General features: G+C 42.7%; 1 protein-coding gene across 1 annotated transcript; it reads left to right on the forward strand.

Moving 5' to 3' along the window:
• The first annotated feature begins 4,155 nt into the window (after positions 1-4,155).
• Positions 4,156-15,794, forward strand: GNG2 (G protein subunit gamma 2). The gene is made up of 3 exons (XM_018558368.1): positions 4,156-4,186; positions 8,093-8,208; positions 15,574-15,794. Exons 2-3 carry the CDS (start codon positions 8,122-8,124, stop codon positions 15,700-15,702), a joined length of 216 nt encoding a protein of 71 aa, XP_018413870.1. The 5' UTR covers positions 4,156-4,186; positions 8,093-8,121; the 3' UTR covers positions 15,703-15,794.
• Positions 15,795-18,369: the final 2,575 nt, after the last annotated feature.

Consider the following 18,369-nt stretch of genomic DNA (forward strand, 5'->3'; position numbering starts at 1 on the left):
ATAATGTACTGTCGAAGAAAATTAGAGATACAGCAACTAGATTAAAGTAGCTGAACCTTCCCTACTGGCCCTAAAGTTGGTAAACCCCAAATGAATGACATTGTTTTCCAAAGCACTGTGTATCGTGGATGGTGTGAATTTTCCCAAATTCAGATGCATCCGACTGTGTCCAAATCCCAATTTCCGTTTTCGGATCTTGTCCGAAATTTTGTTCAAAAACAAAACTGAATCATGACTTTTCTGGCCAATCACATGTCTGTTTCAGTTAAATGCATCCGAATAGGTCTGAATACGAATTTTCGTTAGGGCAACGCGTGAGCCATATACAGTATATACCTATAATACTAAAGCTGAGGCTCCTAGACCCGAATGGCAGTCGTGATCCGAATTTCCGAATTGCATTCGGGAGCTCCCGGATGCCATTCGGGTCTGGAAGCCTCACTTTTAGTAACATATGTATATGGCTCCCAGACCCGAATGGCATTCAGGAGCTCCCAAATGCAATTCGGAAATTCGGATCACGACTGCCATTCGGGTCTAGGAGATTCAGCTTTAGTATTAATATCTGTATATGGTTTTCTGTGGTAGTCGTAACGAATATTCGTTGGTAAACTTTTCCGAAACTAACAAAGATTCGTATATTTCATCCGAAACCCTGAACCGAATTGAATTTCGGACCCGAATCCCGAACTAACTAAATATATCCAAACTGAATTTTTCCGCAGCCCACATGTCTTGTGTGTGTGTGTGTGTGTGTGTATATGTATGTATAATTTGTGGTAACACCTCTGTAGCTCAGAGATATTTATTATTTTATTGCATGCCTGTATATGTGTCGGCACAACTGGGGTGCGCTAAGATATACCATTTCAATATCCATTACAGCATTATTTAATTTTAATAGTCTCTAGATTGGCCCACGGAACCCGCACACCATCGTTTGTACGGCATCTGTAGCTAAGCAATATTTGGCCGGCGATGGTTTGCATAGGTCGTTGTCCATCAGAGCGTGACTGATCCACAACACACACATTAATGTGGATGGATACACAGTAGACAGGTGTTATCGAGCGACATCGTACCTTAATGTATTTAACTGTGCCATACGGTCTCTTGGGCAATCACAAACAATCGCTATCTACGGCACAATTACGGCCAGAGCTGGACGTAAGCACTTTATGGGCCCTCGTGATTTGCCATTAATAGGCAGGTCCGGCTGCTTAAGCAATTATTGCATGGGGTTTTAACGTCAGAAAAAATTGTTTGCTCTTGAAAGGGAACTCATGCCAGGTTAAAATAAAAAAAAAAGACTCCTTATCATTTTAGATTTTGTAGGTGTCTCCGTCGCTCTTTCAAAGCATTTGCTATGATAATTTATTGGTAAGTGGACACTCTCAATGACTATGCTTTCATCTTCTTTTCTTTCCATAAGGAAGGTCCCATCTTTGTTCAAGCATCATCCAGGGTCATCATCTATGTCCTGAATTGAGATGCCGGCCCAGAGATGACTCAATTATCTAAATTCTGGTGGTCTGTGCCAGGGGCGTCACCAGGCCGAGTGTCACCCAGTGCAGCTGCCAGGTGTTACCCAACGCCCATGTCATTATGTAAAAACGTAATGACGTCACATGCACTTTACTGCTGGTGGCCATCTTGGTGGTGGATGCCGGCAAGGAGAGGTGGGAACATTCATCTGGCAGGATAAAGTATGCTTTTGGGTCCCCTCCTCTCTTGTGCAGCTGTCCATGACCAATTGCCCAACTTTTCAGAGGGAGTGACTGTCAGTTTTGGTGTCACACCCTCTGGAGCGGGCCAAATGTGAAAGTGTTATTATAATCCAGAAATAACAAGGGGCTATGATTATAGCACCCTAGAAAGATCTATTACTGCAAAATAAAATTCAAAATAATTAAAAACATACATATTTTGTATTAAAGGAGAACTATGGGGTTAAGGCTTTTCCCCATAGTTCTCCTTAGGGTAACGGGAAGACACAAACTAGCGTCCTCCCATCACACTAAGCTCAGTATACCGGGAGCTGGAGCTCGCGGTATACTGAGACGCCACAGCTGAAGCGGATCCCGACAATTATGTCTGGATCCGCCCAGTTGCGTGACTGACAGCTGGCTCTGCCTATATAGAGAATTTTAATAAAATGTGTTCATTTTTAGACAAAAATGTTTTAGTGCTCTGGACCTTTCTTGTCCTGGATAGAGTGGAAAAAGATCAGAACACCCAACAGGTCTTTATCGCTGTCTGTGTCCCCGTGAGGGAGCTTCATCCATACGTGCATTGCTTATAGCTTCCTCTCATGTCCTGTAGAGGTGCCTGGACCGGAGTGACGTCGCATTCTGGTTCACGGCACCTGTACAGGGCATGCATGGGAGCTATGCAAGCAATGCACATATGGATGGAACTCCATCACAGCACAGCAGCCCACACTGGACCCCAGGCTGAGGATCCACTCCAGTTCTTGTAAGGTAGGGAGACTGGGTGCATCTTAAAAAACAAAATTACAATTGTTTTTGGAAGTGTGTGTATGAGATTGTATCTGTGGTTGTTTGTGTTGTGTGTTTTTGAGTGCCCATTCACACTAGTACAGTGTGTTAATTACAGAGTCCTGTGCAAATAATACAATGTACCACGCAATCGCACCTACCGCGCGCTCTTGTGTGGGAGGTGTGTCGCATTGCCATTCATTTGAATGGCACCCCAAACGTACCTTCATTTGAATGGCACCCCAAACGCACCTTCATTTGAATGGAACCCCAAACGCACCTTCATTTGAATGGCACCCCAAACGCACAGTTCGATCGCCCGTACCGAAACATGCACTACTGTGATTTGGGTCACGACTTAATGACTAATTTCAAATGTGGGTCCTGAGGTTACACAGGTTGAGAACTACTGATTTATAGACCAAAAAAGCTGATTTGGAAAAAATTCTCCAGTTCAGCTCACTTTTCAGTTCAGCGATGTTGTCCCAGATTGTTCACTTTTCCAAACTCTTTACCCTTTTGTAAATAACCCTGTTTTTTTAAATTGTTTTTTTTTTTTTTTTTCCCCCAATAGTTATAATTTTTTTAGGTATAATACCACCTTAAAGGAGAATTATGAGGTGAGTGCTTTGCACTCAGCCTCATAATCTGAGCCGACCTGTGGCAATGAAACTGTCACAGGTCGGCTCAGTAGATCGGGAAGTGAGCAAACACATACCGGCGCTCGCTCACTTCTCGATCTATCCCCGCAGGTTAGCCGTGACAGGGGAGTGACTGGATTCCCCCCCTCCCCTGTCCGATCCTTCAGCGCTGACTGGAGGAACGGACAGGGGAGGGGGTGGTTACAGCTGGCTCTGCCTCTAGATAGGCAGAGCCAGCAGTAATATTAATTTTTGTGTGACGGGAGGACGCTAGTTTGTGTCCTCCCCGTTACCCTTCGGAGAACTATGGGAAAAAGCACTAACCCCATAGTTCTCCTTTTAAGATTGATTTGGCTGTGTTCATCCCCTTTTTTTTTTTCTTGGTTTGACATTTGAAAGTGACAGTACCCAAATCAATCAATGCTTCATATGCCAAACAATCTGATTTGGAATTTTCCAATTTAGCCAATTGCTCTCGCCTTTGATTGAACCTGCAGAATCGATTGAAAGTGGTTGAAGTGATGATGTAGGAAAATCTACAATGGTTAGATTCGATCAAATATCAAAGCACTTTTTTCTTCAAAAGAGTCTATTAATATGGCCTGACTTTTCTCCGAGCAGCCCACTACTTGAAAATCTCCCATATTGGGTGTCTCCAAGCATTCCCCCTCCTCCTCCTCCTGTTACATTTGTATTATTTAAAATGTATCTATTATCATGATGTGATTTCATTGTTTCACATACACTTACAGACAGATGGGCTTCCTGATTAGTCTGTATCTTCTGTATAGTTAAAAATAAGATTGTGCCAATATAGAAACACTGTAACCTAATATCAGGTTATGTGCCCTTGGTATTACTCTTTTCATTGTGAATTGCAGATTAGCTCAAAGCGAATGTTTGAGTTCTACCATTGTACAGCTCCTATCTAGCGTCTGGCCTTCAATTAACATTTTTCTTTTTTTGTTCTCTCCATAGAAAAAAGAATAGAGAGGAAAAAAAGATTAATTGTGAGTGACTGGAAGAGGACCCCCGAACATCATTTTGGTAAAAATTACAGTAGCTTTTTCTGTAACTATCTTGGTTCTGTTTTATCCGCTTGTCTTAGGGGTCTATTTATAAACAATTCTCAGAGCCCTTCACCCTGCAAATATCTGTGAACATTTTGTTTTGTGCTGATCATGGCAGAAATTAACATTCTAACACATATATGTGTTCTATTCAGGTCGAATGTATTGTGATGAATTCTGCATTATGGCCACTAGAGGATACTGGGGAGCATAGGAAATATTTATCAAACCTTTTGTGATGCTTATTTCACAACATGCCGTGCAATGATCTGCACATTATTTCATTTTGTTCTATGTTCTAGCTACAGTGTATGATTGTATATATAGCTAGAATTTTAAGACCTAAACTGGCAGAGGTCAGTACTGGTCACCAGGATTTCCTGTGGTCTCCCTGCAGATGATCATTTCACATGGTGTCTCTGTGTGGAGGTGGCCATCTTGGTAGAGGCAGGGCTTTGCCTCATCATATCAGGGATAACCCCCTGATGACTGATGAGTTGATGGGCAGGGCCTGATTTCCTACAAGGCCACCAAGGCCTGGCCTCGGGGTGGCAGGGAGTAGAGGGAGGGCAGGGGAGTGAAATTCCTTTCGCCCGATACCCGGGACATGCTTTTCCGGGCTGGTAGTTTTTCTACATTTAGTAATGCGTGTTGTAAAGTAGCCACCGCTCCAAACTCACTCCCGTGATGGACAACAATATCAGCTTTTTTAACCCCTTCATGACTGAGGCCCTTTTTTCATTTTTTGCACCCATGTTATATTCCACATTTTTAGACCTGAAAATGACTTAAAACCCCCCAACATTATATATTTTCTGAATGCCAAGACCCTATAGAATAAAATGGTGGTAGTTGAAAATTTTTATGTTGCGCAATATTAGCGCAACTCCTTATTAAACCCCAAAATTTAGTGACAAATTTAATTAAATGCCCCAAAACACAGCAAATTATCCATTTTTTTGAATGGAATATAAAAGATGAGGTTACAACGAGTAAAACAATACCCAACATGCCCAGTTTACAAATTGCGTGCGTCCGTGAAACGGCGAAAAACTGCAGTACCCCAAAAAGTCAATAAAAGACGCTTTAAATGCCCCCACAGGTCATCAATTTAGAGATACCCCAAAATACTGATACACTGTACGTCGTCAGTCACAAAGGGGTTAATTGAGATTGTATTCCATCACAGGAGTGAGCTTGGAGCGGTGACTACTTTACAACACACACAGGGACCATGGAGAACATAAGTAGCCCCCCTCCAGAAGGAAGGACAGTGTCAGCACCAATTCAGAGATGATTGGAGGATCTACAGCCGAGTGATACACAAATAAGATACATTTTTATTCATAGTTGGGGTAATTTAATGCATTTTTTAAGATTTAATTTTAAGAAATTAATTTTGGTGTCCCTTTTAAGTTCAAAAACCTTAGTTGAGATATTTCCCATTTGCAAGGAGTTTTCCCTGACAGTCTGGCATGCAATCTCAAATCTTGCATACTTCTGATGCCGGTACGTTTTAGAATCAATGCTTCTAAAAACAGAAAGGTCATGTCCGTGTTTTATCGATCCTGTGAAATCAGGGATTTTGTGCCAGTGGTATCCCACCTCCTCCTCCTCCTCCTCTTCTTCCCTGGTGTCCCTGGTGAGGCTGATTTTATGAAAAGTGGAATAGCTCAAAGCAAGCATGCCGTATTTGTAAGAGTAAAAGGCACAGAAGAGCACTGGATGCTTCAAGCCCCACTCCGGCACCAGAAATATAATATATTTTAAGCTGTTTGTGTCCCTGTTGAGGAGATCTCATCATCCTGTAAGGATGAGCGCACACAAAAACAAATTACAAAATGCATTTTTTTATTAGAGGAGGGAAAGCTTTGAACTTCTATCAATTATTTTATTCTTGCTCCAGTGACAACCACGCCCTCTTATTTTTTTTTTGTACGGGTGTCACAGGGACAGGACATTTCACCGATAGGGTCACATACAGAAATAAAAACCTTAAAAATATTTTAAGTCTTTCCCATTCTATCCAAAAGTTAAATAAAATTATACATCTGGAGATAACCTTCACAGACCATTAAAATATTTTTTTTTAAAAGACCGCTTTTGCTGCAATATTCAAACAAATTGCCATTAGATGCCCTCAGTCTGATATTCAGCATTATTCAACTCACTTCACTGAGCCTAGATCACCCTGGACTTATCCTGGATTCTAGCATTTAAAAATACATTTAATAATGTAATACAGTAAATTCTCTGTTATCCGGTATTCAACTAACCAGAACTCTCATCTAACCGGAAAAAAAATCCCCCTGTGTACTCAAGGTTTTGCTGATCTGCGCCATGTATTATCCTGGAAACGACCATGTGTCTGTTTTGTCTTGCTTTTGCTTTCGATTACTGCATTTCAATATTAATGTGAAGTTAATACAGAGTTTGTTATGGTATGGGGTATTGCATAGTATGGGGTATTGCATAGTATGGGGTATGGCATTAGTTAGACCTATTTTTAATAGTAACTCTCAAGCAACCAGAAATTACATATATCCAGAATCTACCAATCCCTGTGGATGCTGGATAACGGGGAGTTTACTATAGTATTAGAGAAGTGTATTAGTCTATTTTATATCTGCCTGGAGTTAAGCTTTAACATGTGGCATTTAAGGTGTACGTTCTCTTTTTGAGGCTGAATCATTGTAACGATCTAGCCCAGGGGTAGCCAAACTCTGGCCCTACAGCTGTGGTGAAAGTACAAATCCCAGTAGGCATTGTAAGACTCTGATAGCCACTGGTGTGGCTTCCAGAGAAAGATGCATGATTAGATGTGTAGTTCCACCACAGCTGGAGGGTTGGAGTTTGGATACCCCTGATCTTGAGCCAAGGGCTCTTTTTCGTAGATCTGTCCTAAAACCAGATGACGTTTACAGTCTCATCCACCGGTCATCTGTCTGCAAGGGCAGCAACCTCCCTGCAATTGGGGTATTGGAGGCGGACTCTACATTAGGGTGCGGCTATAGGCCAGTCCAGCACAGACTCCGCCTCCTTATATTCCTGCTGTAGAGTAGGGTGAGTACCAATTCAGAAATACAAGAGGACTATGGCAGCAAGATCTTATGGGCATTTTTGTAAAGTAAGGCAAAACCATTATAAGTAGTCTTTGGTTCTAACACTTCTCTTTTCATTTTCTCATATATTTTCTTAGAATTAATTTGTCAAGTCAGGACCAGCTAATGTTATTAAAATGACACTAAACTCAGGAGTTAAATCTTAAGAATGCATTCAGGTATCTTTTTAACTATGAACAAAAATGTCTCTTATTTGTGTATCACTCGGCTATAGATCCTCAAATCATCTCTGAATTGGTGCTGACACTCTCCTTCCTTCTGGAGGGGGGCTACGTCTGTTCCCCATGGTCCCTGTGTGTGTTGTAAAGTAGTCATCACTCCAAGCTCGATCCTGTGAAGCACTACAATCTCAATACAAATGAGTAAACTGAACCTGAGATTGTAGTCCATCACGGGAGCAAGCTTGGAGCGGTGAATAAAGATTTCCATTTTTGGGGCTGTTATACATTTTGTCTATCTCTTTGCTTTTGGCACTGGCTGAATGGTGAGCTTCTTTCAAAGAGCACCTGTACTGTCCTATAAAACATAATTCTGAGCTTCAAAAAAAAAAACAAGAAATGTTTTTTTTCTATTAACATGAAAACAAATCTTTAAGAATTCTGCAGGCAGTGATTAATGCCAACTACACCTCCACTTCTTTTATGCCAGTCTCGCTAATGGGTCTACTAATTATAGTCGTGTCTTTCAGATAATGTGTACTTTGATAATTGTGCAGCCTGGAAACTAATTAACTTGTCTCATTCTCCTTTTTGGTGTTTCAGCGCACCTCGAAAGTCAAGCCAGCAGCCTAATGGCCAGCAATAACACAGCCAATATAGCACAAGCCAGGAAGCTTGTAGAACAGTTGAAGATGGAAGCCAATATTGACAGAATAAAGGTATGGCTCATGGCTGTCATTTGATGCACGGGATTGTCCTGTATTAGATCCCTCAGCTCTGCCCATCTGCCACAACTGTCATGAGAAAGTCTTGGTCTCCTTTTGGATTGTCTATAGAGGTAATGAATACAAAGTTTAGATGATGTCATTATTTTGTTTGATGGAACAATCAAAAAAAACACTTCAATACACATTGGAGGTCTCGCTTAACTCATTAGAATGTTTTAGGATTGCTCCATCAAATAAAAGGGTTCGATTTTTCGTATTCCATCTCCAATCTTTCCAATCCTTGGTGTTCTATATTGAAGTGTGCAGGAGAATCCTACCACACTCCTTACTGGTATGTCCCTGGCGGTGGGTGCTCTAGTGACTGCGGATGGCGCCGCTTCAGATTCAAGTAGTAAAATATATCACCAGCACACCGTGGTCAAATCTTCAGAAAGTGATCATTTTATTGATGCGCACTGTGACAGACTCCCTGATACCCCGACTGGATATCTCCGTCTTAAGGCTGTTCCCTGGGTGCTGGAACCAGAAGCAAGTGAATATAGCAAAGGCTTACCCCAAGAATCAGACAACACTGACTTTGGAGTGGAAACATGAACTGGTATATTGAAAAAAGCACACCGAGTTTATGCCTCACAGAATCAGATAACAGTTTAGGGTGTTACCTTGAACAATCCCCTGCCCCAGATAGCCGGGTGCCGCATTGGCATTCCTTAAGCACAGACACTCTTTGAAATGAATGTCCTTAATTAGATAAAAGCTTGATCACATCACCCTAAACAATAGCCACTCCAGACAGCCTGCCGCCCCTACAAAAACACGTTCAGCAGAGATGGCATCCAAACAAGATGGAAGTCCGGATGGTTCAAATCAAGTCAAATGGTGACATGCTCTCTCTAGATAAAGTATTAAACAGGAAAAAACACACAGCAATTAAAGTTCTCTGCGGTAATATATCTCTGCAGCCCTAGGTCCGTCACACACACCTCTTGTCTATAGCAACGTTTCGGGGTCCCTTTCTCAGGCATGACAAGTGTGGGAACACCAAAGTCATGAAGGACCTCTGACAATGGGCCTGCTCTTTTCTTGAGAGCAGCCTCAAGATCTAGTACTCCAATCTGAAACCAATACACCAAATCATTCCTTACGATTAGTCATGGATTTTGTCTTTCTACATTAGAACTGTAACGCATAGAAGACATAACAAGCGAGTTGGCCTCCATTCGGGCTCTGCACCCATTGCACCAAGGGCTTGATCTCAGCTGAACTGGGGTTACCAAATGTCCCTCACTGACCACAGAACATCACAGCAAGTGACGCCAACAGCTTTTATATGGAGACAAAAATAAGCATGGCTTTTCTGTAAGGTGGAGCAGTTCTTTTGGTATGGGAGTGGGGCTAAAGGAGGAGCTTTACCCATATCTTCAAAATAATAACAGAGGCACCTTTTAGAAATGTTTAGTAATGACAATCTACAAACAGATACTTCTAGATAATTGCCGGCTTTTTATTCTTTGCATACCTTATTTTTCTTTTCCTCCCCATTCTTCTAACAGTGGCCATTTTAACTAAGTGCGGGTAACTTAAAGTGCGGGTAACTTAATCTCCCTTTACTTCCTGGAACTCTGGCCCAGGTGACATGTGACCATGCACGTCTATAATCTAACAAGATCTCAGAGAAAGGCATTTTCCTCCTTCTGAGATCTCTTTAGATTACAGATGAGATTTCCCAGCGATGCTCTGCTGATGTAACCTTCCCAGGATGCAACGTATGGGCAAAAATTACATCATATGTGCCAAAGTGGACAAAAATAAACTGTAAGTAAAAGCAAAATGTGTGTGTATCTAATGAATGCAAGATGATTTCATATCCGCATGCAGAGCTGTATGCTGATGTGATTTTTAGTCAAAGGGGGTAAAGTTCCATTTTTAAAGCTGAAATTCAGCCTTACCTCACGTCAGCACAGTTGCACCGGCTCCTCTCCTGGACTGAAATTGTTTATTCAGATTTCACTGAACACTGTGTGTCCCTCACAATGGGCATTAGAAGCTGCAGCCCGTCTCATTTCCAGGTTGGAGGACATCCAGCACCATCAAGCCTTTTCCTCCCCAGTCTGAATGTCCCTGGCTCGCCCCTTTCATTCATTGGAATTTGCTTCTTACATTCAATGGAGGCTCAGCATGACATGTGGGTGTTACCTAGGGTGGTCTGCCTGCTTAGGAACACCCACTCCTCCAAACTTGTACCTGCCTATGAAGGCCCCTATTTATTGCATAAGGAAGCACAAAGACCCAGTGACAATGTCACTGGGTCCAAAATTAATAAAAATTGAAAGGCTTTCTTTAAAAAAAGTAATTAGCATGGGGTTTGGGGGGGGATGTAAGTAAACTGAACTTCGGCTTTAAGGAGAATATGTCACTTTGCCTCCTTTATAAACAACTCCAAACAAAAGACATTTTGTCATATTTATGTCAAGTTCAGATTCCCTCAGATTTCCACAGGTTTCTGTAAAATAGTTTTTCCCGGAAATAATCCCAAAATCTGTTGTACGAGATGACCCTTCTTCTAAGATTATCAATTTGTCCTGAAGCCGCCATCTTGAGTCACACACATCCACTCCTTTGAGACCAACGTCTTTCTCTTCTTCGAACCTCCTTCTCCTGCCCTCCCAGCAAACCGGTGATTATGTGTCCCCCCCCCCCTTCTGTTTAATAAATGCATTAAATAACATTTTCCTTAACCACGCATTTCGTTAAAAATTTAATGCATCGGAAATCAAACCCCAGCTGAACTTCCCTTCATCAACGGATTTGAATGCACCACGTGAACTCCCGGAATGGAGCGGCTTGTATTCCACCCATGGTGCTATGAATAATGGAGCTGAACGCTTCAAACGGAGAGAGATGGTGGGGAGATGCAGATGTATTTGGATAATTTAGAGAATCGAGCTCCTTGTGTCATTAGCCCAGCTGCATTTTTCATAAAGCTGAACCCACCCACTGTTCTTCTGTTGACATCTATTAATGTTGTTAGATTTGTGATGCTAACGGAGACATTGGCGACAATTATAGAACTGGCACCTGCACCCTACTTAATTTTTCTGACGCTGATGTTTTTTGATTTCTTTTTACAATTCCCTGTGTTATATTTTAGCATTTTTCTTTTACTATTTTGTGAGGTAAATCATTGGCAAAAATATTTTGTTATAGTAATTGCCCAATATGTCTAATTTTAAGCTTTTGTTTTTGTTGGTTTAACCACTTCAGCTCTCAAACCTGTACATCCCTTATGGGCAAGATCATTATTTATTCTTTTCATTTCCGCTATAGGACCTACTGGTTTGGTGATAACATTGTCATTCTATTAGTGTTGGCAGCTTGATGGTAACAACCAATCCAATGCTTTCCTACATTTCGTAGCTACATAAAACAAAAAAAACTAGAGGTGCACTAAAATCGAAATCTCAAAACAGAAACGAAACCGAAACAAAATTGTCAGGCCGAAACCGGAAAAAAAAAATGATTTCAATTATAATGAACAGGAGTCCTCTATACCAGTGGTTCTCAACCTGTGTAACCTCAGGACCCACATTTGTCCTCGGTCATTAAGTTGTGACCTAAGCTGCACTGCTATAGAATGCACGGCAGTGTGGGCTGCTGTGCTGTGAGGGAGCTCCATTCATATGTGCATTGCTTGTATAGCTCCCATGCGCGGCTGTAGAGGTGTCTGGAGTCAGAATGTGATGTCACTCCAGTCCAGGCACCTCTACGGGACACATGAGGGAGCTGTAAGCAATGCAGCTGTGGATGGAGCTCCCTCACGTCCACACCCCCAGCCTACCCCAAGTCGGCAGTTAGTGCCGGGCAGCATATTTTGAATGGCTGCTCGGTGTGTGAACTGACTCGGTGTGTGCTGCGCTAGGGGGGGCTGTGGAGCCTCTCACCTAGAAAAGTGGAAGGCATGCAGCGACCCACTGAACACGACCCACCAGTTGAGAACCAAGGCTCTATACTGAGTGTTCCTGTTCATTGATAACATGAGAACATTGTGTGTTTTTCTATAACCACAACTATGAATGGACAGGAGGTGATGTAGATCACTTGCCATTCATTCATAATTGAGGATATAGTAACCATACTCTGTCCTCAATTATCTACAAACACTCAGCGATCACTGATCTCTGGCTGCTTGTAGCCGCTCTCCTCTCTGACACACTGGGTTGAATTGATCAAAACTGGAGCAGACGGAATCTCGAGCAAGTTGCCCATGGCAACCAATCAGCTTCTCACTTCTGTTTATTTAGTTAAGACTTAGCAATGAAATAGAGAAGCGGATTGGTGGCCGTGCACAGCTGCTCCCAGATTTTGTCTACTTCAGTTTTGATAAATTCCCCTCACTGTCACAGGAGGCTGAGCGAGCGCAGTGGGAGGAGAGCTCCAGGGTGTGACAGGGTGGGCTGTCTCCGCCCACACACCACTCTGCCGGACTGTGATAGGAGGCTGAGCGGTGTGGGAGAAGAGATCCCGGTGGCTCACAGCGCTCTCCTCCCGCAGCGCTCAGTCGGCTGTCACAGTTTCTCTCCTCCCCGCTGGGACACAGAGCAGCGCCCAGCGGGGAGGAAAGAAAACAGGGATGCGCCGATGTATCTGCAGGAAAATGGCACTTTCGGCGTTTAGCCAAAAGTGCAATTTTCGGCCGATATGTTTCGGCGGCCGATGTATCGGTGCATCCTGATTACTGTAACCTGATTACTGCAACAACCACTGGGATGGTTTCTTACCTTTTATAATCTACATATAAAAAAGCTGGAACCTGATTATTGCAACAAACGCCAAGATAGTTGCTTACATTTTACAACCTTTAAAAAGAAAACATACCTGGGACCTGATTATTGCAATAAACACTGAGACGCTTGTTTTACATTTTATAACTTTAAAAAAATAAACAAAAAAGCCCTAAGCCACAATGTGATTACTGCAACTACCACTGAGATGGTTGCTTACATTTTATAATCCACATAAAAAAAAACCCTGGAACCTGATTAACAGTAACCAATGAGATCCTTGATTGAATTTCATAACTTCATTAAACCGGATTACAATACAAACCACTCAATTTTCCTTTCCTCTTGCCTTCATCTTTGAGGACAAGCTTGCAGAATTGCAGGAGGATTTTTTTCTTCTATAAACTGTAAATACACAGAGGAGTTAGGAAATGTGTTATTTCTGATCATACATGGGACACTGAAGCCACAAGAAGAAGACTGCAGGTCTATTTAATTGCTGAAAATGGCGCACATGAAAATGCGCCCTTTCCGAGTCTTCTCTGCCCCACTCTGAGGCTGTGAGGATCCACAATGTGCTGAATAATAGATATCCTGCTGTGCAGGCTTCCAGAACTGTCTAATATATGGCTGGACCATGGAACAAGAAATTATTTTTATTATCAAGTAATAAGGTTGAAATCTCACGCTGGACTGAATTATTAAAACTGGTGCTGAGGGAAATCTAAGGTTCTTGCCAACAGCAACCAATAAAAGGTTTCGCTATTGTTGTCTTACCTGCGATGAGACAATTAAACCGGTGACCCGGGCGGAGATATGTCCAACCAGGGAGCCTTTATAGATGGATTGCTAGTCATTTGTTGGTCAAGCTCTCCTTTGGTGACTCCACTTTAAAAAAATGCAAGTCATCAGCTTAAAGCCCAACTCCAGGCACAATACATTAACCCTCAGTTGTCACTTTGCTGTCATTGTTAGACCTGCCTCCTCCTCTCTGCAAATCATCAGTATACCCAGGGCCAGATTTCCCACAAGGCCAACCGAGGCCTGGCCCGGGGTAGGGTTGCCACCTTTTCTTCAAGCGAAACCTGAACACTCTAGTGAGGCGTGGACATTTTTTTAATGAGTCATGGCTTATTCATATGTAAATAGAGCCACCCATTCATATGTAAATATCACAGTTGAGACTATTTTCAGTGAGGGGCCAGTAGCCCCAATCTTAATTTTGGTTGCCCCTGTCGTCTGCCTGACATCTTGTGTGCGGGTTTCTCCTGCCATGAAACCCGAACAGAGCATTCAAAACCCGAACTGTCCAGGTGAATCCTGGACAGGGGGCAACCCTACTCGGGGGAGTAGAGGGGCAGCAGGGGTGTGAAATGTATATCTCCCCGATGCCAGGGACATGCAGCTAGTTGTTGTTTTCTACATTTAGCCCTGCTTTGGGTAAGCAGGGCTAAATGTACAGCGGAGAAGCTGCCGCTTGTTTTGTACAAGTGATCTCGGCGAGGTCGCCGAGATTACTTGTATGCAGCCTGCATACAGGGGGGCACATTGAGGAACCTGGCATTGGGGCAGCAGAGAGAGTAAATCCGGGCCTGAGTTTACCTGTGGGTGATTAGTCCAGCTGTAATGAGACTCTAGCACTTTTTCTAGGGACTGGTCACCTCTGCTTACATGTGCTTGATGACCAGTCTCCTCAACATCCACTGCTATTCAGCTCAAAGACCTCAGCCCTAAGGTCGCATCGGTTTATAACCAATTTGCAGAGCCATTTACCTACAAATCTTTCTGAACATTCGTTCTGTGTGAATAGACCCAAAATGGACACTCTTAGATCTATTTTCCCTTCAGGTCAATGTAATGTAATACTGTATTTTGGCCACTAGAGGGAGCTGAGGAGTTTAGGAAATGGGTATTTTTTTTTCCTCAGCTCCATCTGGTGGCCATAAAGCTGTATTACATTACATAACATTGATTTTTTACAAAACAAGCAGCGGCTTCCTCTATCTACATTTACCTCTGCTTGTCCCAAAGCAGGGCTAAATGTAGGAAACAACTACCAGCCCGGCGCCCGGAACTGCATGTCCCGGGCATCGGGAGATAGGAATTCCACACCCCTGCTGCCCCTCTCCTTCCTTCCGCCCCGAGGCCGGGCCTTGGTTGGCCTTGTGGGAAATCCGGCCCTGGAGCCATTTATCCTTTTCAGCATGTCTTTGGAGTGTGGTGGGAAACTGGAGTACCTGGAGGAAACCCACACGAGCACAGGGAGAACATGCAAACCCCTTGCAGATAGTGACCTGACTGGGATATATTTGATAGGATTAATTTTTGCATCTATTTGCACAGAAGGAACGTTCAGAAAACTTTTCTGGGTGAATGGCTCTGAATTGGTTATAAATAGATCCCTAAATGTGTTATTTTACATCGGCTAAAAGGTAGAGGTTGGGTGCAGTTGAGCTTCCAGTCATTGAAAGTCGAGTAGTTTTTATCCAGTATTTATTTTATTTGGCGATTTTGTTGTCGAGCGCGTTCAACCATTTTTTAAAACCGTCCCTTGAAATGTGGCTTTGTGTTCCAGGTATCGAAGGCAGCGGCAGACTTGATGGCCTACTGCGAAGCCCACGCCAAGGAAGACCCATTACTGACCCCAGTGCCTGCTTCAGAAAACCCTTTTAGAGAGAAGAAGTTTTTCTGCGCCATCCTGTGAAGCGGGAGCCGCGCCTTCAGGCTCCTCCACAAAATGCCGATTTAAGAATTTTTAACATCGAGGACTCCTTTTACAGTCTGCAGAAAAAAAAAACCAGCAACCGCATAACAACAAATAATACGTAATAGCTGGAAACTCGGATGCCCGTGTGCGCATAACACGGCACCCATTTGGAACAAGACAAAAGTTCTTACGACAAGACCTGCTGTCTTTTTCCAGGTCGTAGAAAAAAAAACAAAAATGTAAAGTATAAAGCTTTGTGACACTTAAGATCCTGTTTCTTTAGGGTTTGTTTTTATTATTATTATTATAATTATTTTTATTACCATACTGTTTTTTTGTTCCTGATATGCTCTTAATTTAAAAAATTGTTTAAGTTGTCATTACTAGCAGCAGGAAAAAAAAAAAACATTTTACAACAGTGTTTATATGTCATATTTTGATATTGTGCGTTGTTAGAGTAGCACAACGATGGTTTTCACGATTTGGGATGGTTTAAATAAATCGATTTTCACAACACGTACATAGGGACTTTGCAGTATGCCACCGTTCACTATAAAGATATTGCTATTTTGTGTTCTTAAAATACAGAGGGGGGAGGGGGGGGGGACTTACCACGATTTGTAATATTTTTAATGTAGTTTTTGATTCTGCAAAAAAATATTGTCTAGTGCCATCGTTTTTAAATATCGATTTCTAGTGAAACTTTACAAAGCCTTCTGCGCGGAGGCGAAATTATGCCACACGTATCCTAGTGTAATAAGCTGTAAGTGAACTGTTACTCTGCTGTTTGAGAAGGTCCCGTGATTTTGTAGTAGATATAACAGTGCAAAAGGAAGAAAAAGAGGAAATGGCGGGCGCTACGTTCAACTTTTTTGTTTTATCAAAAGGTTTTTGAGTACAAAAGCCTTACTAAGCCAAGTGTCACCCCACTACTGTTTTAAATTGCACCCATTTTTGTATAAATGTACCATGGCGGTTCTAGAATGGTGCTGTCTAGTTTAGACCTTTAAGGTCAGGAGCCTTCCATGATTTTGAGATTTGTTCTTTTTAAAGCTGGACTCCAGGCAAACAGCTGAATACAGAAAATAAGCACAAAGGGGGCGCCTTTCCTGGTGCAGGTCAATTTTATTTCAATAATCATGAGGTAAAAACAGAAAGGTACTCACAAACATGAGTGTCACACAGCCATGGAATGAAATGGGGGCGTGCCCCGGAAACGCGTTAACGTCACTAGCACACAGGAATCGCCCAGTGGATGTCTAACTGCCTGTCAGCTTTCATTCCATGGCTGTGTGACACTCATGTTTGTGAGTACCTTTCTGTTTTTACCTTACGATAATTGAAATAAAATTGACCTGCACCAGGAAAGGCGCCCCCTTTGTGCTCGTTTTCTAGACTCTCAGCTTTCCCGGCTTCTTTGGGGCAGCATCCTGCAGCATGCCCAAGAGGATTTCCCATTGAGGATTGATAGTTTGTGGCGCTTTACTGCTTTTACTTTAAACAGCTGAATACAGTTGATGGGATCCATATATGAGAGCTGATTTATCTCCAAAAAGATTTGTATTTCCATCCATCCATTTCTGGGATAGACTATATGGCCAACATTTTGTGGACACCTGACCTTTGAACCCGCTAAATAGACACCAAATGATTGAGTTGAGTGGTCTCCAGTGAAGGATACTGTTAGGACTACACCATACAAAGACCTTTTAGACAATTGTACATTTCATCCTTATGGTAGCAGTTTAGGGAAGGCCCCTTTTTACGTTCCAGCAGGACTATGAACTTGTCAAACCGTGTCTAGCTTTGCACACAGGGGCATAGTCCTGCATGAACAAAATAGGCCCTTCCCCCCTAAACTGCTGCAATAAGGTTCAAATCATCCTAAAGGTGTTCAGTAGAGCTGAGGTCAGGGATCTGTACAGGCCACTCAAGTTCCTTCACATTGAACTTGTCAAACCATGCCTAGCTTTGTATACAGGGGCAATCTGAAGGAACTTGAATTGCCTGTACAGATCCCTGACCTCAGCTCTACAGAACACCTTTAGGATGATTTGAACCTTATTGCAGCAGTTTAGGGGAAGGCCCTTTCATGTTCCAGCAGTGCCCCTGTGTACAAAGCTAGACATGGTTCGACAAGTTCAATGTGAAGGAACATGAGTGGTCCATACCGATCCCTGACCTCAACTCTATTGAATACCCTTTGTGATGAATTGAACCTTATTGCAGCAGGTGAGGGGAATGTCCTTTTAATATTCCAGCAGGACTATGCCCCTGTGTACAAAGCCAGACATGGTTTGACAAGAAATAGAGGCACTTGAGTGGCCTGCACGTAGCCCTGCCCTCAACTCTATTGAACTCCTTTTGGATGAATTGGAATGTGGATTCTGAGTCATCCAACATTGCTACCTGTTCTCACAAGTGCACTATACACCATCCTAGTAGACCACGCCGGCAGGTGGATGACACCACTTTTTTCTGTTACAGTTGAGGAATACAATGGTGTCCCCTCTCTCCAGCCTGCTGACTAGACCACTAAAGAGTAGCAGCAGACTGATGCAATCATCTCTCTCTTCACTTTCCTTGTAGGGCCATTTTTGTGCAGTATACCTGATCACTTCCTAGTTCTGGCTCTCCCAATCTAAGCTCTCCTGTAGAGGCAAT

Source organism: Nanorana parkeri, unplaced genomic scaffold (genome assembly GCF_000935625.1).
Source record: "Nanorana parkeri isolate BGI_ZX_2015 unplaced genomic scaffold, ASM93562v1 scaffold335, whole genome shotgun sequence".
In the NCBI taxonomy this organism is placed as follows: domain Eukaryota; kingdom Metazoa; phylum Chordata; class Amphibia; order Anura; family Dicroglossidae; genus Nanorana; species Nanorana parkeri.

Coding starts and splice junctions, on each gene's coding strand:
- GNG2 (XM_018558368.1), top strand. CDS start 8,122: ATGGCCAGCAATAACACAGCCAATATAGCACAAGCCAGGAAGCTTGTA. Junction 8,209..15,573: donor CCAATATTGACAGAATAAAG/GTATGGCTCATG, acceptor TTTGTGTTCCAG/GTATCGAAGGCAGCGGCAGA.